The 27,094-nt window shown below is 35.1% G+C and overlaps 2 protein-coding genes across 2 annotated transcripts; both read right to left on the reverse strand.

Moving 5' to 3' along the window:
- Nucleotides 1–1,058: 1,058 nt before the first annotated feature.
- LOC132049876 (SKP1-like protein 1A) lies at nt 1,059–4,090 on the reverse strand. The gene is made up of 2 exons (XM_059440844.1): nt 3,765–4,090; nt 1,059–1,466 (listed from the first exon to the last, which is right to left on the reverse strand). Exons 1-2 carry the CDS (start codon nt 4,035–4,037, stop codon nt 1,293–1,295), a joined length of 447 nt encoding a protein of 148 aa, XP_059296827.1. The 5' UTR covers nt 4,038–4,090; the 3' UTR covers nt 1,059–1,292.
- Nucleotides 4,091–8,045: 3,955 nt separating this feature from the next.
- LOC132049877 (SKP1-like protein 1A) lies at nt 8,046–18,505 on the reverse strand. The gene is made up of 2 exons (XM_059440845.1): nt 18,156–18,505; nt 8,046–8,488 (listed from the first exon to the last, which is right to left on the reverse strand). Exons 1-2 carry the CDS (start codon nt 18,354–18,356, stop codon nt 8,315–8,317), a joined length of 375 nt encoding a protein of 124 aa, XP_059296828.1. The 5' UTR covers nt 18,357–18,505; the 3' UTR covers nt 8,046–8,314.
- Nucleotides 18,506–27,094: the final 8,589 nt, after the last annotated feature.

The raw sequence follows: 27,094 nt of genomic DNA on the forward strand, positions 1-27,094 counted from the left end.
ATATACAATAGAGTTGTAACACACAAGTTATAACAGATGATTGCCAAGCTGGAAAAGGAAAAGGCAAGAGAGAGCAGATGACCGTCAAACTGGAAAAGGAACAGGGAAGAGAAAAATGAAATTTTATTAGAACTATCTATATCACTTCCATCCTTTAAAAGCATATCACATCTCAGATTTGATGAAATAGGATAAACAAAAGAACTTGGGCACTTGCATCAGTCCAACAGGCTATGTCCTGATGAACAGTCACTTTAAACTTTGTCAAAAGCATGCATCTAATACTAACTTTTAAGAAGTAGCCATAGTTATCATCAAGCTATTTGATTCTTAAACAATCACCGTCCTATCTATGCACAAACTCAACCACCAGCTTTCACAAGCTGAAGTGAGGTAGAAGGAAAAAGGAGACAACGTCATGAAAACAGCCACAGAATGAGGCTACAGAAATACAAGGTCTAGCTAATCATCCTGCCACAGCAGGTAACATTCCTCGGATCCGACTGAACCACACATGTCATGGAAACAATCACATTATAACGGGGAAACATAAGATCTAACAAATCACCCTGCCACACCTCATTAAATTGTGCAGCCACTTAATGAGGAGATGAGACAGGAGAGAAGAAATTCGCGTGAATAAGATATCAGGCTCAAACTTCAGGTATACAATTCTTATCTATGATAAACCTTGGCTCTTCTCCTAATGCACTCATTGGCCCAAGACCACACACCAAAGTGAACTTCTCCATCTCTTAGTCACGCTCAAACTCTCAACTGAGTCTGTCTAAAGCATTGGACTTCAAGGTCAGAACCTAGAAGCCCATAGACCATTTCGTGCCGTCAAATACCATGCCTATGTAAGACTAGTCACAACAGGCAACACACACTCTCTAGTCTAACATCCCTCCATGACGGAAAACAACACCAAACCATTGCACAAGCCAAGAACTGACCTGCTTATTTCAAAGTAAGAGTCAAAGTAGCTAAAATGCACCACTAAAAGGAACACTGATGATAAACACAAGAAACAATATGAATTTCCGACAAGAGATCAATGAAAATGAAAATTAGCTACCAACATGATTTCAATCTTCAATTTCTACTAGAACATAAGAAACCATGACATAAGTCATAACACACAAAAGAGGTTTAACAGTCTCCCTCAACTGACAAAGTCGAAGGTCCGAGAAACAAAAGTCACATATTTACTAACATGAAAGTTGTTCAAAGCATCTACTAGTATATTGCAAATCAATCATCAGAATATGGACGGCTTAACAAATTCAAATTCACTCAAATGCCCAGGCGTTCTCCCTCCTAACTTCCTCCTCCTCCTCAGGAGTGAAGTCATTCTTGATGTTGAATGTCTTACGGATCTCCTCGGGAGTCTTCCCTTTGATCATGTCTGCAACTGTCTGACAAGTTAGATCAAGCAGGCTCTTTATGTTCAAATAGTTGGCAGCCTGTAAAGAGGATAAGGCAAATGATTTAATACAACTGCAATGGATACTTAACCTCTACAAGATCTCAACAGAAAAAGAAAGAGCAAATCTCTACAAGCTCTCAATAGAAAAGGAAAAAGCAAATTTCTACATTGGACTTGAGAAAACTAGATATTAAAAAGGAGGGTTCCATGTAAATCATTAGATGCTAATAGCAACATCTAAAAAAAAATGGAAACCAATATGAAAGCACCCAGTAACAACAGTATGTAAATTTAACAGTTAAAAAAACATTCAACAAATTGTCAGCCACTCAACGGATTCAAAATGCCAAGGCAAGAACTCAGGGGGAGGAACAGAGAGGCCATATCAAACATATAAACAGAATGTGCTACAAACATGTCCATATTTTTTTTTATGACAAGGGAACCCGCAGCCGCTACCCTTTGGGTGCGCACAGGGTAAACCCCACTCCTATGCAAGCCAGCAAACCACATAGGAAAGATAACCCGCACTAGGCAAGCCCCGTGCAACGACCTCGACCTAGAAGCCAAATCCCTTGCTATTGTAGGCAGGGAGTATCAAACCTGCGAACTCCATTATGAAAGCCCCATGCTCAACCAACTGAGCCACCCTTGCGGGTAATTGTTTCTTAAAAAAAAGGGAACAAACTAAAGTATGACTACATATTCTATGTTTAAAAAAAAAATTGAAGGAGTATGACTACATATTCTAAAGGTAAAATATATGCTTCATTCTAGTTTTACAATTACATGCATGTCTTATTTTTATTTTTAATTTTATTGCTACAGCAAGTCTTCTTCATTCTTACGCATTGTTTTAGAATGAACCACTATAATACTATACTGTTGTACTAAGCATATAGAAAGTTCAGTACTTGACCATGACAAATGGGAAAAATATTACCAAACATAAGAGACTAATAGAACTACAGAAGTAGCTGTGAAACGTTATTTCATTACCTCAAACACCTACACAACCAACTCCAGTTTATTACATACTAAAACAAAAGGACTACACAATGAAATGTCTTGGAGCCAAATAAAGTGGAATGGATATAGAAAAAAAAATATCTAGTTTGGGATTGAGACATAATTGATTGATTAATTATACATGACCACCCTAATAAACTCAATGTATATTACAAATGAAGCTTATAAAGGAGAAACTAGAGCGTAAACTCAGTCTATGGAAGAGGAGGCAGCAAACAAAAGCCAAGAACACAGGCAATGGTAGCCAAAAGTAAAAGGTGCATTGACAAATTACCATAGATCCACAAAATAAACAAAAATTACCAAACTGATCACAGAAAACTAATACTCCATTTTGTTCATTTTATATGGAGGTGTGGTTGACTGGGAATGGAGTTTAATAAAGAATAAGAAACTTTTGGCACATACAAAAGTACTTTTTAGTTAGAACTAGTGATCTAAACATGCCATAACATTACTATCACCTAGACTAAGGGTAAATGGGAAAGCTAAAGAACCTCCAAATATAGAAACGTTCATTCTTTTTGGAATAGATTAACATGGAAAAATTGTCGGTTTAATAATTTACACAACTACCAACCAAAAGTCATCTTTTTGAAAAACACCAATAAGCAGAGACGGTTACAACAACATACACAGTGAAATCCCACAAGTGGGCTTGGCGAGGGTGGTCTGTACGCAGCCTTACCCCTACCTCGTGAAGGTAAAGAGGTTGTTTCGAATAGACCCTTGACTCAAGTAAAGCATATCAAAACAAGTATGAAAAGAAAATACATTAGAGAATAACAGTAGCAACATATAATATGATAACCGAAGCAAAGGAAACACTAGTTAATAAAGCAAAGATTGTTGAAATTAATAATTTATACACTTCTACTATAGGAGTCACATACTTTTCAACTATAATCTTAGACTATGACAAATATTATGACTTATAAGTGCCTATTTGCAATTGTTCAAATACATAAATAAATAATTAAGAGAACAGAGAATCAATGACACCAATAATTGAACAATCCGACCATTTCAGAATATATCAAAATTATGACTTATAAGCTAAGTTGTGTGTGACTCTTCAAATGGGAATGCAACTTTTGGAGTAAGATACACAATTTTCAGGGGAACTCTTGAGTTAATAATATATACAGTCATACAGAGTAAAAATTGTCGGTTTAACAATTTACACAACTACCAACCCCAAGTCAACTTGTTGGAATAGACTAATTAGCAGAGACTGTTGAGATTAATAATTTATGAAACTACCAACAAGGCACAAACAGAAAATTGAACAATCGGACCGTCATACCAGTATGAGATCGAAAAGGGTACTCTGGTCAACTTTGACAAAATCAGCATCAAAAGACTTGAGATCCTCATCAGAGACCTTATTATCTTTAGCCTCCACGTGGCGCTTGCAGTACTCAATAACCTTAGCCAAGATCTCGCTAGCCACGTTAGGCAGAGGGATGCTTGTGTTAGCACAGTCATCTCCAAACATAAGCTTAATACTCTCTGATTCTAAAGCCACTGCCTCTTCAACCTCAAACGTTTCTCCATCGGCACTCTTCAGTACAATCATTTTTGAGGAATTTTGGGAACAAACCCTAGAGAGAGAAGAGAGAAGCAATATAGAGAGAACCTGTAGACGGTGTAGAATAATAATTCAAGGCTTCACCTAGGCTTATTTAAATAAAAAACCAATCAAACCCAAAATAGGATTTACTTACGTGTTTGGATATGCTTTTTCACTTATTTTTTGTAGCGTTTAGAAGTATTTTTTATTTTATTTTACTTAAACACCTGAAATAGTAAAAAAAAAAAAAAAAACTCAAAAGTAAATAAGCCAATCCAAACACTCTCCAAGTATTATTCTACTTTTATTTAGATATATATTGTAGTCAAAATTAAATGGAAAGTAACTGAATTCATTCCTTGAAAGAGTGTTCTAGATAAATTTGCACTTAGAGCTAGAAGCACGGTCTAATTGAAAAATTTATGTTTTTTCCTCTTGATTGGAGTGGGCCTTCGGATAGTTCGAATTGGATATGAAAATTCAGATTTAAATATTCAGTTTTCGAATTGAAGAAATTATAATCTACATCTAATCCAAATAAATTCGGATTGGATTGAATTTTTTATGTTTAGCTTTGGATTAATCGGTTTGGATATTTTAAATTTTTGATTTTGACTTTTGGGCATTCAAAACAGGCCGTAACAATTAACAACCCAATTCACTTAATAGTGTGCTACTTAAAATGTATAATTTTCTACAGTTAACAAGGTTTAAGATCATCCTTGCCGCCCATGCCGCGTAATTTCATATTAGACTTAATACTAATGAGTAAGGTCGTAGGGTACTAATCTGTTGGACCTTTGAAAATTATACTTATTATTAGTGGGCACATATGATATTACTAACATGTATTTAAGGCATAAATCCGATATTCAATCCAAAATTCATAAATTTTAAAAATAAAATTCAAAGTCCAATCCATAATCCAAAAGTTCAAACCAAATATTCAAAAAATTTGAATTTCGAATTGGCCCAAACTATACCCACCCCTACTCTTGATGGTACAAATTTGTTTTCACTACTTCCAACAGGATTCTTTCTCGGTGCCTCTAGAAATATAACCCTGCAAACAAGATGACTAATCAAATACAACTTGGGAATGCATCGCTCTTTATCAATATGCAAACAGAATATACTTACACATTATGTGCTAAATGCACATAGTCTGAAGCACTAATATGTTAAGACCTAGTTCATTAGCTTGATGAATACTACTTTCTTCGTCTCAATTTATATGATATAATTTTGACTGGACACGGAATTTAAAAAATAAAGGAAGACTTTTGAATCTTGTGGTCTAAAATCAGCCAAATATATTTGTGTAGTTATAAATTCTCATTAAGCGAAAAAGATAAAGTTTAAAGTTAAATTATTATCATATAAAGAAATGTATAATTCTTTTTTTAACGGACTAAAAAGAAAAGTATGTCACATAAATTGGGACAGGGGACAGAGGGAGTATTACTTATAGGGAAGTGCTATTTGGGCAGAATAGGCTGGGCAGAAAATAGGCAGAGAATGAGAAAAGTCGTAAATGCCCTTAACGTCCCAAAGATGGTTAATTACCCATACACGGCCTTAACAGCAAACAAAGTTACACGCCAGTCAAGAAAATTAAAATGCTAAGCACGCTTAAGATTTTGCACTAATCGAGGTATGCTTTTCTACTTTTCTGTACCATACGTATCCCTACTAACTATACGTATAAACTAAGTACAAAATTTTCCCTCCATTTTCCTTTTGCATTTGACCCTTCATTATAAAAACCTAGAGATCTTCCTCACCTGATCACACAAACTCGGCCGGCGGCTTTCCACTCACCTTTTCCGGCAGCTTCATTCACCTTTATCAACACCATTAGTATTTTTGTCCGTAACAAAACCTCAAAACTACCCAAAAAGGATACCCACCTCCATTTCTCTTTCACAAACTAAGGAGCCGTTTGGACATGGTTTGAAATCATGATTTGAAACCATGTTTAGACATGCAATTTGAATTTCTTAAGTTGTATTTTTCCTTATAGACATAAAAATCCATAAGTTGTGAAAACTATTAAAATATTCTCAATTCTTATATAATCTTACCAAATGAGCAAGTCATAGTTCATAACAAAATTAATACGCTACTAGAAGACCTTTCTAAAAACTACAACATCAATTGATCAAACTTTAGTTCAATAAAAAAGAAAATTTAACATGAATAGTAATGTAACTATTCTTTAATATAATCCTTCCACATGGTAGACATAAATAAAAATTGGTAAATGGTTGGTGGGAGTAATTGTTAAAAATATCTACCAACTTATGGGTCAAGTTTTATATTTAAAAATTTTGAAACCATGATTTGAAACCCCAAATTATGCCTTTTTGAATGATTTGGATTTCAAACCATGGTTTGAAACCATGAGATAAAATGCATGTCCAAACGCTAATTTTATCTCATGATTTCAAACCATGGTTTCAAATCGCATGTCCAAACGTCTGATAAGTGTTGTGACAAATAAAATTGAAAGAACCATGGAATTTCTAATATCTCTTTTCAAAAATTAAATTGAAAAAATCATGGAATTCTCTTCCGAAAAAGAATCATGAAATTTCTAGAATCTCAAAAATGAATTTGAAAAAGAAAACAAAATGAGTTCACGGTAACAATTAAACGGACGAGGGTTTCTCCACGACATTGTAGTAGAGCTAACACTGGGGTGTTGGTGATGGGTATGGGTTTAATCAAATGAACGGGAATGAGTACTTTCTAATTGATGGTGGGTGTTATAGCTGTGGATGAAAAGACATATTTATTGGCCAGAGATTTTAGTCTCTAGAGCATAACCGTGATAGCAATGGTGATGGCGGTGGCGGCATGGCAGGTCATTTAGCAAGGAAAGTAAGGATTGTGACCATAGTGGTGGTGGGGGCGTGGAGGCGATTGTTACAATGGTTGTGGCGGAGGCAGTGCTCCGATAGTGGAGGTGGCAGGGAAGTGGCGGCGGAAGTAGTGGCTATGGTGGGTCTGGAGGCAACATGAAGGAGAAAGAGAAAAAATAAAAAAGTTATTTTTGGTTTGTTTTCTCAATTGACACGTCTCCTTAGGGACCAACTTTAGGAGCACTATATATTTGTTCACGCTCCAATGAGATGTGAGAGACATGCATACCACTATGTGTTTAAGTGGCACATTAAACGTCTTCTTGAAGGGTTCAAGAGGTATGGGTCTCAGTTGAGGTATCCAAGTGAATTTCACGAACAAATTCGATGGTCTGTCAATGACTTCAGCCTTTTAACTATTCAAAGTTCTTCATAGGGAAAATGGGCATGTGCCCAAAGACTTTTGGGTTGGATCATTTGCACCTTTGTCCATATTTCGTGCTGGTCTTTAACAGATTTGGAGCCCAGTTTACCATCCACTCCAGTTTATAACCCTTATCTCTTACACTTTTTCTAATCATGAACTTTCACAAGCTGAAGTAAGGGAGAAGGAAAATGGAGACATAATGTGGTGAAAACAGCCACAGAAATACAAGGACTGGCCAATCGTCCAACCACAGTAGGTAATGTTGCTCAGATCTGACTGATGAAACAAACATGTCATGGAAACAATCACATGACAAGAACGGGGAACATAAGATCTAACAAATCATCCTGCCCCACCCAAGGTGTGCAGCCACTTAATGAGGAGAAGAGAAAAGAGAGAAGAAATTCTCGTGAACAAGATATGAGGCTCAAACTTCACGTATACAACTCTTATCTATGATAAACCTTGGCTCTTCTCCTATTGCACTCATTGGCCCAAGACCATCACACTAAAATGTCTCTTAATCACTCTCAACTGAGTCTGTCTAAAGCACTGGGTTTCAAGGTTAGGAACCTACAAGCCCTAGACCATTTTGTGCCTTCAAATAACATGCCCATGTAAGACTAGTCACAACAGGCAACATACACTCTCTAGTCTAATATTGACCTCTTATTTCTAAGAGTCAAATAAGCTAAATGCACTGCTAAAGGAACACTGATGATAAACACAAGAAACAATATGAATTTCCAATAATAGATCAATGAATATGGAAATCAGTTACCAACATGATTTTATCTTCGATTTCTACTTAGAACAGAAGAAACCATCGCATAACAGAGCAAAAGAGGTTCAACTGTCTCTCCTCCAACTGACAAAGTCGGGAGTTTGAGAAACAGCAGTCACATATTTACTAACATAAAAGTTGTTCAAAGCATCTACTAAAGTATATCGCAAATCTATCATCAGAATATGGACACTTAACAGACTCAAATTCACTCAAAAGCCCAGGCATTCTCTCTCCTAACTTCCTCCTCTTCTTCAGGAGTGAAGTCATTCTTAATGTTGAATGTCTTACGGATCTCCTCAGGTGTCTTCCCTTTGATCATGTCTGCAACTGTCTGACATGTCAGATCAAGCAGGCTCTTTATGTTCAAATAGTTGGCAGCCTGTAAAAAGAGAGACAAGGCAAATGATTTCATGCAACAGCAATGGATACTTAACCTCTACAAGCTCCAATAGAAAAAGGTAAAAGCAAATCTCTACATTGGAACTGATATTAAAGCAATAGCTAAAAAGAAGAGGAAACTACCATGAAAATATCCAGTAACAGCAGTATGTAAATTTAACAGTTAAAAAACACATTCAACAGATAGCCAACCACTCAATGGATTCAAAATGCGAAGGCAAGAACATAGAGGGTGGAACAGAGAGGGCATATTAAGCATGTAAACAGAATGTGCTGCAAACATGTCCATATAAATTTGTTCCTTAAAAAAGGCAACGAACTAAGGTATGACTACATGTTCTAAAGGTAAAATATATGCTTCATTCTAAGTTTTATAAGAGCATGTCTTATATTTATTTTAATCATTACAGCATGTCTTACCCGTTGTTGTAGAATGAGCCACTATAATATTATACTGTTGTACTAAGCAAATAGAAAGTGCAGTACTTGGCCATGACAAAAGGAAAAAGAATTACCAAATATAAGACACTAATAAAAGTGACTAACTGCAATTTATTGCATACTACAAAAAAGAGACTATGCATTGACATGTCATGGACACAAATAAAGTGGAATCGCTATAGAACCCTTTCTGTTTGGGATTGTGGCGCAATTGATTAATCATTTATATGTGACTACCCTAATAAACTCAATATATATTACCAATGAAGCTTATACAAGATAAAACTAGAGCAGAAACTCAGTTTATGAAAAATGAGGCAGCAAACAAAAGCTAAGAACACGGGCAATAGTAGCCAGAAGTAAAAGGTGCATTGACAAACTACCATAGATCCAGAAACTAAACAGAAATTACCGAACTGCACAGAAAACTAATACTCTTCTGGTTCATTTTATATAGAGGTGTGGTTGACTGGGAATGGAATGAAAAAGAGCGGTCTAATAATTTAGAAAAAGAAACTGTCGAGCGATAAACGTTCGCGTTACTGTCATTTCGAAAATTTTTTAAGAAACATGAAGCAAAATAGGGGTCACCAACCACCAGCCAACCGACAAATCATCACACTTTTAACCGATTCGCGTTCCTCGACACCCAATCCACGGACTAGATATACAATAATGACATAAGTACTTGACTCGAGAACCGAAACGGAGCTCGCCAATCCCGAACAACTTAGCAAAGTCTTCTTCATTCTTTCCGAATAGATTAACATAACAAACAATAACCATAGCTCAATTTAGTAAAATTGTCAGTTAAATAATTTACACAACTACCAACACTAACGTCAATAATGCTACATCATTCTCTACTAGGCAAAATAATGAATAATTAGCAGACTGTTGAGATATAATAAATATCAATAATGGCGCAACTACCAACAAGGCACAAAGGAAAACAACAACATACCCCCTTTCGTGTTTTGGAAAAAGTAGTCATGAGAAAATACAAACGTAAAGAAGACATAGCACACCTGTGCATAAGCCGAAAAGGTCTAAATATTAAAATCTCACACCCCCATCTAGAGTGGTTTTAGAAAAATCAATTTTGTGTTTCTTTGTACAAAACTAGTTCTTTAAAAATCATTAGTGAAACCACGACCGCAAGCCATTTTTGGAAAATCGAAGTGATAATCAATTAAACGGAACAACCAAGTATATTATAGAACATAATAAGGTAGTTAAACAACAAAATAATTCTAAATGGTTATGCAATTTTTTTCCAAAAAAATTCAATTCAATTCCATTGAATGAAAAGAAATTCAATCTTAGATTTCTAGGAATAGGTCCAGGCCCATCCGAACCTATTAGGTCTAAAACATGCCAAAAGAAAATGCTAAATTTTCCGCCCTTTACGCTACTCCAGCAATAGAAACAGGTCGCATTTACCAACTATTCATGAAAAAATTTCAATCTTGCTCAATACTTGTCAGTAACAAACACACCATCCCGCAGCACATCAACAATATCCATAAGCAATTCCAAACACATTCTAACATTAATAACTCTTTTCTATATAATTCGACAACATTCGTGCATATTCAATTCAACTTCACATATTCAAACACAAAGATTGCATATTCAAATACCAATCCATAACCATTCAAACAAAAGAACATTTCCAACAATCCGCACAATATTCAAAACAACCCAGCCAAAATATAAGCAACAAACCTTCCAAGTCCAAGGAAATATCAATGAACGCATTTCTTGTCTTCCAAATTCATAAACCATACTAACAATCTATACTTTAACAACATTAACTTTACAAATACATTTAAACTACACTAAATTCACATTATCTTCAAACAGCCCATAATGTTCTCTACTTCAAATCGATCATTAAATCAAATTAAAATCCATACAACAACAACCAAATTACACTAAATAAAATTTGTTCATTCTTTGACAAACAACACCACCCATATTCGGCCATCCCAACCAACCTACAACTTTCATGAATTTCATTACTTTTCCATACATTACAACAACAACTAACGGAATTAATCCATTTTCTTTCCATGCAACATAACACCCACTAACCATGCAAATGGCACACATATTTCTTGATTCATTTCCACATACTATAACACTTCACAAATCGTCCATAACATATATAAAAATATGATTAAACCTTACCTTTTTCCATCAATTCTCCACTTGACTAAAGTTGGCAACTTGTATGAATATGTTTTCTGCTCCACAAATCACTTCACCTTACTAAGACCCTTTATTGCATTATTTAGCTAGAGGGAATAAGTTGAACAATCAATCTTGCTCTTCTTTTTTTTTTTGTTGTTCCGAATTTTTACTCTCGGAAAGTTTTGGAACTTTTGGGCGAAAAATGAGATTTTTGTCCCTTAAAAAAAGTTTAAACAATCTAAAGTTTGACCACATGTAACGTCTATAATTCTCCCGATGTCCTATCAATGAACGGTTTGTTGCAACAATAGACTCGACGAACTTCATTTTAGGATTTTGAAACACCTTAAAACTCCACATATCTTACATGTCAAACTCATGCTGCGAAACGCGTATAACACCAACCACCAGTCATCTTTTTGGACTAGAATAATAAGCAGAGCCTGTTGAGATTTCATTCTTTCCGGAATAGATTAACATGTAAAATTGTCAGTTAAATAATTTACACAACTACCAACCACAAGTCAATCTTTCTCTACTAGAATAATAAGCAGACTGTTGAGATTAATAAAGTACGCAACTACCAACAAGGCACAAAGGAAAACAACAACATACCCAGTGTAAGTAGTATGAGAAAAAATACAAACGTAAAGAAGACATAGCAAATACTAGGAAAAGCATTACATAACATTCATAAAAAGGAACAGTAACAACAACAAAATAATGCGATAAAAAAAGGAAGGGTCCATGTAAATCAAATGCTAAATAGCAATAGAAACAGGAACCAATATGAAAGTATCCAGTAATAGCAGTATGTAAATTTAACAGTTAAAAAACACACTAACACATTCAACAACGTGTCAGTCACAGTGTAACCGAAAATTTCATATCCAATCAGTCACTGTCACTTAACGGATTCAAAATGCCAAGGCAAGAACTCGGGTGGAACAGTGAGGCATATCAAACATGTAACAGGCTGTGCTGCAGGCAAGTCCATATAGCACTTGTTTCTTGAAAAAGAAAACAATCTAAAGTTTGACCACATGTTCCAAAGGTAAAATATATGCTTCATTCTTTTTTCTGATGACAGAATCTATGCTTCACTCTTTTTTTGATGACAGAATATATGCTTCATTCTAATTTTACAATTACAAGCATGTCGAGTTTTGTTTTTCTCTTTTATAGTTGCATCATGTTTTCTTAGTTATTACCTATTGTATTAGAATGAGCCACTATAATAATATACTGTGTACATGACAAAAGGGAAAAATAACAAGGGATTAATAAGCTATTAGCAAAAAGTTAACGAATTTATCACAGAAAACTAACACTCCTTTTGGTTCATTTTATATGGAGGTGTGGTTGACAGGAAATGGAGTTTAATAAAGAAAACAAAACTTTTTGCACATAGGAAAGTACTAGTTTTTAGTTAGAACTTGTGATCTTAACATGCCATGACATTACCATCGCCTATAAGAGCATGTAGCTAAAGAACTTCCAACTATAGAAGCATTCAATCTTTTTGGAATAGATTAACAAGTAAAGAGAGTCGTTTAATAATTTAAACAACTACCAACCACATGTCAGCTTTTTGGAATAAACTAATAAGCAAAGACTGTTGAGATTAATAATTTACGTAACTACCAACAACGCACAAACAGAAAAACAGGAAAACAGTCAAGCCAAAAAACACTCCATCAGTTCTCAGTTATGTGGCACTATTTTTTGGGGATAGATTAACATGTAAAAATTGTCGGTTTAATAATTTAGATAACTAGTGTTAGCTTTTCAAAATATATATAAAATATATATATATATATAGTAATCAATAAATAAATTTACACAACTACCAACAACAAGTCTTTCTGGAATAGTTTAATAAGCAAAGACTGTTGAGATTAATAAGGAACAGTAACACAGGAAATCGAAGGGCATGAAACTACACGACAAATGCTACTATCACGTCGGAAAGCGAGATAACACTCTAACTACCGGATACCATGGGTGTGATAGAGGGCGGGGAAATAGCAAGCAAGACGGCTAGACTGCAAGCACAATAGTTTTCTTACATAGTAGGACGGCTTGCCACAAACCTGACTTCAACAACCCGGAGGATGGCTTGTCAAGTTAGTCGGACAGTTTGAAAGATCATAGATATGAAAGTTTTTCCTACAAAATGGACAGGCTTCCTAGCCAAGCTACTCAACTCGGAAAAACTTTCACACTACTACAGACATACTGTCAAAGCTTCGGAAAACTATTGTACTTTTGGCAAGCTAACTTGCTCAATATTTCCTAGCCCTATACTACCTTAGGATCAGTCTTTCCATGCCTTTCAAAGAGAAGAACAAGAGAAATTTAGAAAGCACTCATTTTATTGATATCGAAAAATTTACAGGGAGATTGTTTGATGATTTCTAGCTATTACATAGCCTCCTATTTATAGAAGTTGGAGGCTACTACAAGACATATCTTACATGGCACACGGGCCCCTCTAGACATGTGAATGGCCTAATAAAACAAGCCTAATAAAACAAGTCTAGTAAGACAGGCCTAATAAAACAAGCCTAATAAAACAAGCCTAGTAAGACAGGCCTAATAAAACAAGCCTAATAAAACGAGGGAAACATCATCCGAAGCATGACAACCATGTGCAAACATGTGACCGTGGGGTCCGCTTTTGTCTTTCTTATAAGCACGCCAGTAAGCCTTATCCAACGGAGCGGTTCTTGATGGCGTCAATGGCGGAGTGGTGTATCCTTTCTCTATCCACCATTCTGGTCCATGTTTTTTCTTGAAATTTTCTCCAGACTTCTTTTTTGCGATCTTGAATATTAGATGGAAAATTCAACCTTATCTTTGTGACAACCTGAGTGACTTCATTTTTGATTATTTCATATGGCACTTGGTGCTCCTTTGCTGCTTCTCGAATTATTTTCCAATGGGGATGGTCATCAGTGTAATTCCAACGAGCCTATTCTTTCGACCATATCTCCTTCGGGATGCACTTATTTTGCTGAAAAATAATTCTCTGTGCTTCACTGTATTCTTCTTCTAAGGAGAAGATAGAGACGGGGAATTCCCACTATAGTGAAATATCTGGCTGAGCATAGACCTTCCCATCAATAATCTTTATCAGTCGATGTAACATGAACACTTTCACTGCATAGGAGTCTCGAAAACATTGAACCCAATATCTTCGTAGTTTGAACCATTCCAGAAGCTATTTGAGAGCAGGTTCAATCCTGTCAAAATGTCGGAACATGTCGCACTTGAATTCCATGAAAATATAATACTGGTGACATAAGTACCAGAAAAACCATAATAGCTCCTGTGGAAAATCGTTGTGCATTGCTATGAATATGTGACAAAATGGGTATTCTGGATTGACTCCAAATGGCTTAAGGATGGTTCCTCCATATTTTCTGAAAACTAGAAGCTCATAGAAAGTCCTTTTTTCTGTAAGGATGGATGGATCAAACAGGTCCACAAACTTACTGAAGAATTCTGGCAAATGATTTGCTATTCTGGATGAACTAGCTCTTGGTGAGCTTTCAAGCATGAAAATTTGGCTAGTTAGCCTTTTCTGTAGCCTGACTTGAAATCTCTTTGAAAACTCATCTAGCCTGGATAGGAAATCCGCTAGAATATTATTCTTCCCTTTGAGGTGCTTTACTTGGAATTTGTAAGGGTAGAACCATTGTGCCCATCTGAGAATCTGCGGATTTAGGATAATCTTTGGATTTATCTGGATCATCTTCGGAAAGCCTTCATATCCATCTCGATAAGAAACTCTCTGTGTGAATTAAAAAGATATTAAACTTTTAATCCCATTCTTTACAAAAGAATTTCTTTGAATGTGCAATGATAGTGTTGTTCAAAGATCTTTGAAATTTCCATTTGGCATATCCGCATATTTTCCGTTGGCCATCTTTTTCTTCAAAAAGTACCGCACTCCAATATTCGTTGCTGGCATCTGTCTGCAATATCTTTTTTCCTTCAGATGGAATATGGAGGGCTTTGACTTCTTTTGAGATTTCTTTTATTCTCTGAACTGCTTCATCCTGTTCCTTTCCCCATCCTTGGGCATTCTTCTTTAGCATTTTTGTAAGTGGAGAAATGTATGCAGAGACATTAGGGATAAAATCTCTAACATAATTAATCACCCCTAAAAACTGTTGAAGCTGCTTCGTTGTAAAATTGGTGTCTGAGAATTTGAGCAACTCTTGACAAATATGTGGGAATGGGCTGTATGCTCCATGAACAAAATGCATCCCCAGAAAATCAATTTCCTTTTTAGCAAGAATCATCTTTTTCTGTGAGAGCATGATTCCATTTTTCTTCACCAGGTCATGGAATTGTTGGAGCAAAGTGAGGTGTTCTTCCACAGTATCACTAAAGAGTAATATGTCATCAATGTAAACTAGTGATGTATGGAGGATGGGTTGAAATAATTTTATCATGGCTTTTTGGAACAGGGAGGGTGCCGTTTTCAACCCAAATGGCATGACCTTCCATTGAAAGTGATGATCGGGTATACAAAACCCTGTTTTTAGACTATCTTTTGGGTGTATTCCTAATTGCCAAAACCCCGATTTAAGGTCAAACTTAGAAAAGTATTTAGCTTTGGCTAAGTGTGAAAAAAGGGTGAGTTTGTTTATTTGGGATAGTGAATTTATCATCTTGGAGGAAATAATTAAGAGGTTGATAGTTTATGACTAATCTGAGTTTACCTCTTGTTTGTTCTGCCCGTTTATTAACATATAACGCCTCGCACGCCCATTGCGAATTAGAGGGCTCGATAAGTCCAAACTCCAAGAGCTCTTCGCATTCCTTTTTGTCAAGCTGAAAATGATCTAGATTCATGCCGGAGTGACTTGCCTTCGTTGGATTAATGCTTTCATTCTTCTTGAAGGGGAGTTTAATGAAAAACTCTTCATTTAGCCATTAAGGCTTTTTGCATTTTCCCATAAGCTCCTTGTGAGATTCCGCACATGAATGCTCTACCAACTGCTTTTCTATCTCCTTGATCCGTTCAGTATCAGTTATTTGGAATAATCTTTAAGTTGCTTGTAGATGTCAAATCCAAAAATGAGATCTTTCCCTGGGACATTCGATCCAATCAGCTTAGTTCGAAACTTCAACCCTGGGAAGAATTCAATTGTGATTGGATGCTTTGTGATGATTGTGGTGGTTAGGACTCCAGTCCCAGCAGTGTTGAAATCTTTGAAATGTGGAATCTATTGATCCTCAGGAAGGACGGTTGGGTTCATCAGTGAACATGCCACTCCACTATCCATGAAAGCAATAACCTGGATTGATTTATCCCATTTGGATGGATAGACTTTAAGCTGGACCTGGGATTACCATGATGTTGTTGATATCTTCTTGAGTCTTTCCTTCTGGTTCTGAAATCTGGTAATATTCATCTCCATATTCTTCGTACACATCCATGGAAAAGAGGGTCTTTTCTGTGGGTTCTTCCTCTAATGAGAGAACAGATTCAAGATCGTCATCTTCACCCAGATGGATACCAGTGTAGTCCTCTATTTCAGTGAGAAGCTTGATCGACCTTCTGGATTGGGGACAATTTTTTACAAATGCCCAATCTTGTTGCAGATGAAGCCGACCTGTGGGATCGTTATTGATTGGAACTTCTCCTCAATGATCGTCATGATCCGGCTTTTCCTCAATAGAGGGCGGGGAAATAGCAAGCAAGACGGCTACACTACAAGCACAATAGTTTTCTTACATAGTAAGACTGGGCTTCAACATCCCGAAGGACGGCTCGCCACAAACCTGACTTCAACAACCCAAAGGATGGCTTGTCAAGTTAGTCGGACAGCTTGAAAGATCACAGATATGAAAGTTTTTCCTACAAAATGGTCTAGCTTCCTAGCCAAGCTACTCAACTCGAAAAAACTTTCACACTACTACAGGCATACTATCAAAGCTTCGAAAAACTATTATACTTATAGCAAGCTAACTTGCTCAATATTTCCTAACCCTATACAAACTTAGGCTTGTTTTATTAGGCCTGTCTTACTAGGCTCGTTTTATTAGGCTGGTTTTATTACGCTTGTCTTACTAGGCTTGTTTTATTAGGCTGGTTTTATTAGGCCCTTCACATGTCTAGCGGGGCCCGTGTGCCATGTAAAATATGTCTTGTAGTAGCCTCCAACTCCTATAAATAGGAGGTTATGTAATAGTTAGAAATCATCAAACAATCTCCCTGTAAATTTTCCGATATCAATAAAATGAGTGCTTTCTAAATTTCTCTTGTTCTTCTCTTTGAAAGGCATGGAAAGGCTGATCCTAAGTTAGTATAGGGTTAGGAAATATTGAGCAAGTTAGCTTGCTACAAGTACAATAGTTTTCCGAAGCTTTGACAGTATGTAGTAGTGTGAAAGTTTTTCCGAGTTGAGTAGCTTGGCTAGGAAGCCAACCTATTTTGTAGGAAAAACTTTCATATCTATGATCTTTCAAACTGTCCGACTAACTTGACAAGCCATCCTTCGGGTTGTTGAAGTCAGGTTTGTGGCAAGCGTCCTTGGGGATGTTGAAGCCCAGAAAACTATTGTGCTTGCAGTCTAGCCGTCTTGCTTGCTATTACCCCGCCCTCTATCACACCCATTCGAATATAACAGAATTATGACTTATAAGTGCCTCTTTGTAGTTGTTTAAATAAATTAATTAATGGCACTATTATAGAAGACACATTTTTTTTCCCGACCGCAATTTCAAAATATGACAAAATTATGACTTATAAGTGCCTCTTTTTGTAGCCGTTTAAATAAATAAATTAATTAAAGAACGAATAATCATTGAGACCAATAATAGAACAATCCACCGTGAACCCTAGAAAAATCAAATCAAGCAATGAACACATAATTTGCAGTTATATGGCACTTTTAGTTTATATAACAAATTTATGACTAAAAATTGAACAATTTACCATCAAAATCAATTAAGTCACACATACTTATAAAGAAAATTCCGAATTAATATACCAGTATAAGATCGAAAAGGGTACTCTGGTCAACTTTAACAAAATCCGCATCAAAAGACTTGAGATCCTCATCAGAAACCTTATTATCTTCACCCTTAGGAGCCTCCACGTGGCGCTTACAGTACTCGATAACCTTAGCCAAAATCTTACTAGTCACATTAGGCAAAGGGATGCTGGTGTTAGCACAGTCATCTTCAATCATATGCTTAATAGTCTGTGACTCTAAAGCCACTGCCTCTTCAACCTCAAAGGTCTCTCCATCTGAACTCTTCAATACATCATCTTTGATGAATTTTTGGGAACAAACCCTAACCCAAAGCGAGAGAGATAACCGTAAAATAGCAAATTAATTTGAAGGCTTCACCTATAGGCCTATTTAAAGAAAAACCAAAAAAATTGAATCAAAGGGTTAATAGCGCTTTTGGTCCCTCAATTATTGATACATTCTAATTTTAGTACCTATGATATCTGATTAAACCTCCAATTAGTTAAATTGTGCACTTTTAATTATTTTTCTTGCGAATATTCACAAATTCACTGTACTTATTAGCTATTTTATCACTTAATTACTCATGGTTATGTTAGTTTGTATTGCTACTTTATATTTTCCAGTAATAGAACTTTATAAATAGTCAAATATAACGTATTTTAATTAATTAAAGATTATGTATGTTGAGTCATATATCACAAGGACTAAAAACATAATTTACCAATAGCTTAGGGACAAACCCAAAATAGGATTTGCTACTTATTAAGTTCTTTTAATTAATTTTTTTTTTCTTTAGATCACTTTGGGGTTGTTTGGTAGCTGGACAAAAGGCAAGTTATTCATGTATTAATTTATACATTAACTTATATCATGTTTGATAGATGGACAAGAGATAAATTATTTCTATAATTTTTGCCTTTCGCCTAAAAACTCATGGGTTTCGAGTTCGAACTCTCGCTCAGTTAAAAATTTTAAAAAAGTTCACAAGATAGAGTTTGCCTTGTGCCAGACAGAGACTTATGCCTGAAGGCAAACTCTACCTTGAGGTAGAGTTTTGCAAACAAATTATGCATTGCGAATCTTTTTTAAAAAATTTGACTGAACGAGGGTTTGAACTCAAAACCCATTAATTTTTAGGTGAATGGCAAAAATTAAAGACCAGCAATTTGAAGGGCCAAAAATAAAAAACCATCCCCGAATAAGGACAGTCTTGCAAATTCCTATTGTTTTTGCAATGAGACGTTATAGGGTAAACTTGGCCCATTTTGGTTTAATTAAGACACGTGACATATAATCTTGGACTGAAAATGCTAATTCAAAGTTGGTTTTAAAGTTATTATAAATAAGATTTTGTACTATTAAAAATAAGAGAAAAAAATATTATTAAATAAGATTTTGTACTGTTATAAATAAGAGAAGAAACTATTATTAAATAGGATTTTGTATTGCTATAAATAAGGTGGAAAACTAACTTAAAGTTTCATCCTTCTCTTGGTTTGAATTAGTATGATTCTAAATTATAGAAATCGATAATATTTGATATAATTTTATTTTAAACATATAAAAATGGAATCAGACAATATATAGGAAACTTGCTCCTCTGCTATATGAAATTGCTCAATATTCAATTGGGAAAAGGCCAAATTTACTCATGTACTCAATTTTGCATACGAATAAACTTTTAGTCTAATACTATCCCGTTTTAAGAAAAAGTCTTGTGTTTTTCCTAAGGGCGGCAAGGGGGATGGGACGGGAACGGTAGGGGACTTTTTGGGGGGACGGGACGGGGACTTCTTAAAGGGACGGGGGACTTTGGGGGACGGGCTTTTGGGGGGGCTTTTGGGGGGCCGTCTCGTCGCTCCACCTGGGGGGGGACGGGATGGGCACAGGGGGGGGGGATGGAGGGCGGGGGCTTTTTTTTTATAAAACTTCAAACTTAACATTTAAATTGATAACTTATTAGCTAATATTAAATTTTCAAGTCTTTATAAAAAATTTAAAAACTTGGATTTATTTTTAGGCATTTATATTTTATAATAGGAGAAAATAATTTCAAGTAAGAACTATTTATTTTTTTATAACTTATAACTTTAAAGTCTTTAAATATATTTAACAACGGCTATTTTTTTAAACTTCTAAGGGCTATTATTTTTAATCTATTACATAATATTAAATATACTTTCAAGTCTTTATAATATTTATAAAGAATTGCATTCTTTTTTGTAGTTATGTAAAGAAAAATAATTTCAAGTAAGAACTTTATGTTTATTTATTCAAAATAGATCTTTTAAATTTCATAAAACTTGACTCAAAGTCTCAAATATAAGAAGAGCACCTAATCTACACAGCCACCTTCTAGGAAGGGTTCTATTTCAATTAGGCCTCTAAGTTACAATAAGGTCACCTAATCTACAGAGCCACCTTCTAGGAAGGCTTCTGTTTTAACTAGGCATCTAAGCAGTTAATTATAAATTATCACACTAAAACTTATACGGATCTATGTACATTTTTTCTAATTGTCGTATCGCTTCCGTTGCATTCAATTGAATTGGTATATCTCCTGACGGTCCATAAGTTCCATGCCATCATCGCTATTAGTGTTGATTATCTCTTCATATTCTTCTTCTTCTTGACGGGTTAATTTTGGTAGACCACGATTTCTTCTTTCTACGTTGATCCAATCCCTGAATAAAATAGAAATCTCCAAGCTATCTTGTGCTAATGAATGTCTGTGGTCTCCGAGTTGAAATCTTACCGTGCTAAAAGCTGCCTCCGAAGCTACGGATGATGATTGAATAGTTAGGATATCTCGAGCCATTTTTTAGAGTAATGGAAATGCTTTGCCACGCTCCCTCCACCATCCTAAAATATCTTCATTGGCGTCGTCGTCCACAGTGATGCTTTCCAAAATTTGATCAAGATAAGATTCAAGATCACTTTCATTTTGAGTATTAGCAATACCAAGCCATGCAAAGATCCATTGATCTATCAAATTTTCTATTGCCAAATTTAGCCTTATTTTTTTGTGAAGGACGTTGATTTTCACTTCTACTTTCTTCAGATTTATAATTATTATACATTAATTTAGCTTTTAATTCTATACTACGTTTACACTCTTCAACATTTGGATGTTCATTAGGAGGAATATCTAATTGCAAATAGATTTTGTCAACAAGTCCATGAGTACCTCTTAATTTTAAAGACGGGTCAAGTATATAAGCAATCATATAAATATCGGGAATAGGAAAAAAATACTTTTAAAATTTGAAAATCATTTCATCAATGGCTTCCTCATGTTCGTTTGATTCTCTATATTCCGCAAATAGTTTTGTAAGCCCACAAATATAAAATAGCATTTGTGCAATTGTAGGATAGTATTGACCGGAAAATGCTTTTGTTGCAATATAAATTTTTTCTAAAAAAAATACATAGTCCTTCAATTTCATTCCAATCACTATCTTGTATTTGTTCATGGGGATGATAATGATGTGCATTAAAAACATATTGAAGGGGTTTTTGATATTGGTGAGCAACAAGTAGCATTTCATATAAAGAATTCCACCCAGTACAAACTTCTTTTGGAATTTTTCTAACAGGCCAATTTTGCTCAACACAATATTTTTTAAACAAATTAATTCTACTTTGCTTATGAGTGCTAAAAACATATCGAAAAGCATATCGTATTTTTTGTAAAAAACCCTCAAATAAATCAAGACCATCTTTTACGACTAAATTAAAAACATGGCATGCACATCAGACATGAAAAATATCAAGATTAATTGGGAAAATTCTTATAGCCATAAGTTCAGCACTCTTAGTCATGGAAGAAGCACTATCAAATGTAACAGTTAATACTTTGTCAACAAGACCATATAATTGCAAAATGTCTAGAACATTTGTAGAAATATAAGAACCTGTTTTTTTCTCATCAATATATTTATAACCAAGTATGCGCTTTTGCATATTCCAATTATGATCAATCCAGTGTGCCGTTACACATAAATAATCATTGCCATTAACACTACGACCTATATCAGAAGTGACAGACACTTTAGTATCTAGGTGATGGAACACACAATGCATATATTGACAATAATCACTTTGAAATTTAAAAACGTCGGCTCTAACAGTGGATCTAGGAATGCCTTGAAAAGTAGGGTTATACATAGCGCTAATATAATGCACAAAACCGGGGTTAAAAGGAAAACTAAAAGGCAAGCCACAAACCGCAGCCATTTTAGCTAGTTCTTCACGATCTCTATCTTTACTATAAGCCATTTGAGTGACAGCAGGGTTAGAAGGATTTAAAGTTTGTTGGACCATATTAGATCCCCCAGCGGATCCACCGGGAGCGGCACTAGTAGCGCCGATCGGTGTGTTTTTAAGTCCGGCTGCTAATCGAGCATCTAAGTATGGTTTTCCAACACATGTTATCAAGTGTCTAGCTAAACCACCCGTCCCACCCGCCCCTCCACCGCTTCCGTGTTTTTTAATTTCTTTACATTTGTGACAAATAGCCTGAGTTTTAGTTTCATCTAAAGTCATGAATTTCCATACGACACTAGTTCTAGGACATTGCGCCTTAGTCGTACCCCGAGTAGGAGGTATAGGGGGACAACCACCTCCAGACTGAGATGTAGTCTGAGTTGGAGCTTCGGTAACGGGACTAGTAGGTGTCTCATTTAAATCTAATTCCTCACCTTCTTCTACTTCTAAATTTTCCAAATCATCAAATTCTAAATTACCATAAGCTCTATCTAAGGCTTCAGTTTGTAATTCTAAATCTTCTGGAATTGGAGGAAAATCGGGGGGAACAAAAAATTTAGTTTCATCAACATGAATGAAATCCTCCGTATTGTACTACTACGGCTAAAAAGGTTAGGGATTTCGATAGTTTTACCTAAGACCGGGATCTTAACTTTTTTAGACACATTATCAAAGTATAATAAAATAAAATATGAAAATTAATTGAAAAAAAAGACGCAAATAAAATGCAAGAATTAAATAAATTAAAGGATGGAATTAGTGTACCAAACGTCTGCGTTAAAGCAGATGTAACCGTAAACGTTGAAATTGAAATTATGTTACTTGAAGCTTGAAAGTTGCTCCAAAATTCAAATATTGCCCACTAATAAAAATAATAATAATAATAATAATAATAATAATAATAATATTTCACCAAATATTAGAGAGAGATATAATTGATAATAAATATTAGAGAGAGAGAGATAATTGGTGGATGATTTGTGTGAAAATGAATAAAAATGAAGAGGTATTTATAGTTTAGAATTTGGATTAAAATGCAATTTTTTTTTTTGGGGGGGGGGGGGGGGGAGGGGTGAAGGGACTCCAACGGCTAAAATGAGACCGTTGGAGTCCCAACGTTAATTTTTGTTCCCAGTGGGCAGCTGGGCCCCAGCTCCAACGGTCAAGTGGTCACCATCTCTAAAATAAAAAAATTAAGTAACGTTTTTACGGCGGGGGTGGGACCGTCGGCGGTCCGTCTCGGCCCGATCGGGCCGACCTCATCGGGACTTTCCCCCCCTTCCGCCCCCCTACCCGTCCCCTACCCCCTTTGCCCGCTCCCCTATCATTGATCGGGACGGGGACGGTCCGGCGCCAGATAGGGCCGGACACGGGGCGGGACCGGAACCGTCCCGTCCCCTCTGACACCCTTAGTTTTTCCTTGACCCTTAATGTAATTTTAATCATGGAAAAAATTAAAATTTTGAAGGTTAGATTTGATCATTTTTTTCTCATAAAATTTGGACACATGAAATTCTCTCATTTCGCGTTGGAGTTCTGTAACTGTCTAACTGACAAGGCGAAACGAGATAATTTATTAGGAATGATAATATTAAATAATTTAAGATAGTATAATAATATATTTGAACATTTGCTCTCTCCAATTTGGTGATAACACAAATTATTTGCATCTCTTGGGGCTCCAATTTTTTTTTTTTTTGGGTGACTTACATATATAGCTATGAGGGGTTGGAATACCTCAATATAACTACGGATTGTAATTTATTTAAAGTGTAGTTATTATATTTAAATACCTCTTATAGTTATCTACGACATGTAAAAAATCCTTATTTTTATTATATACGTGGTTTAGATGTTTGAATTTAAAATACAAAAGGTTTAATTATAACTCAATATAATTACATGTAATAGATTACGCTCCGTGTATAAGAGCTAACTCCGCCTGTGTAAGCTCGTTCACATTGTCGATCAAGCCCGGATAAAGGAAGAGGGTTAATCGTAAACAACCTCTCTACCTCATAAAGATAGTGTAAGGTTGCGTACATCTTACCCTCCCCAGATCCACTCGTGAGATTACACTGGGTTTGTTCTTGTTGTTATTGTATTCATTTTTAATAAATAAAACCAAACGTCCGAAGAGTATAAGTGCAAATAAATCTGATGAGTATTACGTACATGCACACCATATTCTGATTGATATTCAAATTGAACCGCTTTTAATCTTTATTTTATAAAAACAGGACAATTGTAACAAAATACAATTGAAAACTACGCCGAAACCTCCATAGCTCATAAAATTATTTGTTCCATACATGAAAAAGAGACCAACAAGAGACAATATTGGGAATAATATTCAAGGATATGGGAATTAAGGGACATGCCCGCTGTTTGCTGATGGAGAACTATAGTCTAACAACAACGAGTCCAATCTCCTTGCTGCAAATCCTTTTTCAATGGAGAACTCTGCATCTTCGACCGGCACATCCTAAACAAGAGGGAAGAGAAATTAAAATCGTAGAGAATTTATCCCGTGCTTAATTGGAGGTATTAGCTTATATGGGTATTATTTTTTTACTAAAATCTTTGTGTAACTTATCTCATATAAAGTGTCATATAGCAAGAAATATAGAATATCATATACAATGTAGAATAAGTTATACAGGCTATAGTCGTGATTTTAATCCCAGGATCATCCTAGTTTTGAACCAAACTACACCTGAGTGTATAAAGATTCTTTTCACACGATCAATGTAATTTAACTTATATATTATAGCAAAATTAGTTAAAATACCATATTTTTATCGGGTTATCATTTAATATTTTTGTCATAGAGATTTACCTATAATTGAATTTATATCACTCCTGACACTCATTTGCTGGAAAGTTACATTGTGTAGATATGTAATAACAAATTTAATTAATGTATTTATACTATATGTATATCCCCTTGACTTCTTCATGTATTTATCTCTTTATATTTTGACTCCTCTTAAAGAAAATGCCACTATCTTCCAACAATGTCCGGAAAGTTACATTGTGTAGATACGTAACAACAAATTTAATTAATGTATTTATACTATATGTATATCCCCTTGACTTCTTCATGTAACAAATTTAATTAATGTATTTATACTATATGTACATTCCCTTGACTTCTTCATGTATTTATCTCTTTATATTTTGACTCCCCTTGATGAAAATCCTACTATCTTCCAACAATGTCCCCAGTCCCCACCCCAGCAAAGTAAAAGTTCTTGAAAATTGCATGGATCTACTCCGGTTCAATGTTCTCTCTTTTCATTTTTTGAAAAATTTAGCTTAGTGTTATTTAGAAAAGCAAAAAAAGCTAAAGTTCAGATAAATTTTGAGCTAGCATAAAAATCTAACGTATTATGTAGTGTGTGTATATATAGAGAGAGAGAGGGGAAAAGAACCTGAGCCTGTAAGTCGTTGACAAAGATTTCATCAATGGATTCCTTGAGAATTCCTATCGATGGTGCAAAAAAACTTTTATTAGATTAACTTTAGATGTGAAATGCATAAGATCTTGTGAAGCATTGACTGTCTGTAACAGGTGATATGAAATGAAATTTCAGCTAACAAACGTAAGAAAAATGACTTCCGTTCATAATTATAGAAAAGTCATTTTCCTCTATTCTCGCAATATGTTTTTCTTAATATTTTCTGAGAATTAAACACGACTAGAAAATAACTCTCTAATGAAAAATAATTTTCTAATAAATGATTTTCATCATACCAAACACAACTAGATAAGTAGCAATCTTGACTTATTGCTGCAGCATATATTTACTTGCAGGAAATATACATAGCCAAGATGGGAAACACAACTTCTACAAGAATTTGATTTAGATAATTAAAGCTGCTATACTAAATTGCATTTATCCAAACTTACTTGATGTTGAGACAGTTGAGAAAATAGTAGTAGCAATGATGAACAACAGAAGAAGGTGGAAAGCAACTTTGCGCATCATCTTGATCCGGTAATTTAGAGATTATTAGAGTTGGGTGATTATATGAAAATGTCTAGTTTATAATGAGAAGATATATACATTTTGAATGGTGTTAGAAAATAGAGTTTAATATAAAAGTCAACTTCTAGTTCCTTTCATTAGAATTGAAAATCACCTGCCATCAACCACTAGATACTGCAAATATAAATTTCAAACTTGAGTGGACTTTTCCACTTGGCCTATATTCAAATTTAGTCACATATAATATGACATTTAGACTTTTCCACTTGGCCTAATAATACTATTTAAGACTCTATATTACAAAATATAAAAATATTTTTTCTTATTTACAAAATATACCAATTTAATTATAAAACGTAACGGATCTAAAAAAAAAAGTCCACCATTCCCTTTTCTTTTTCACCATTCTCTGTTTCATTCGCAACGACCACCCCACCATTCCTTTCCCCTTATCCCCATTCTCCGTTTCCTCATTTAGTCACGTTTTTTTATGGCGAGTTCAGGCCACGCTCCGATGGCAGATCTAAACAAAACTCCGATGGCAAATCTAAATAAACACGATTTGAAAAAGCGCAGATCTAAAAAAATGTAAATTCAGAAAAAATATTGAGAGAACGAAGCCATCAAATTTCCTTTTTCAAACATATGGGTGAAAAGCATGAAATTTCTCCATACACTTCAAAATCTTCGCCG

The sequence above is a fragment of the Lycium ferocissimum genome, chromosome 3 (genome assembly GCF_029784015.1).
Source record: "Lycium ferocissimum isolate CSIRO_LF1 chromosome 3, AGI_CSIRO_Lferr_CH_V1, whole genome shotgun sequence".
Taxonomy (NCBI): Eukaryota; Viridiplantae; Streptophyta; class Magnoliopsida; order Solanales; family Solanaceae; genus Lycium; species Lycium ferocissimum.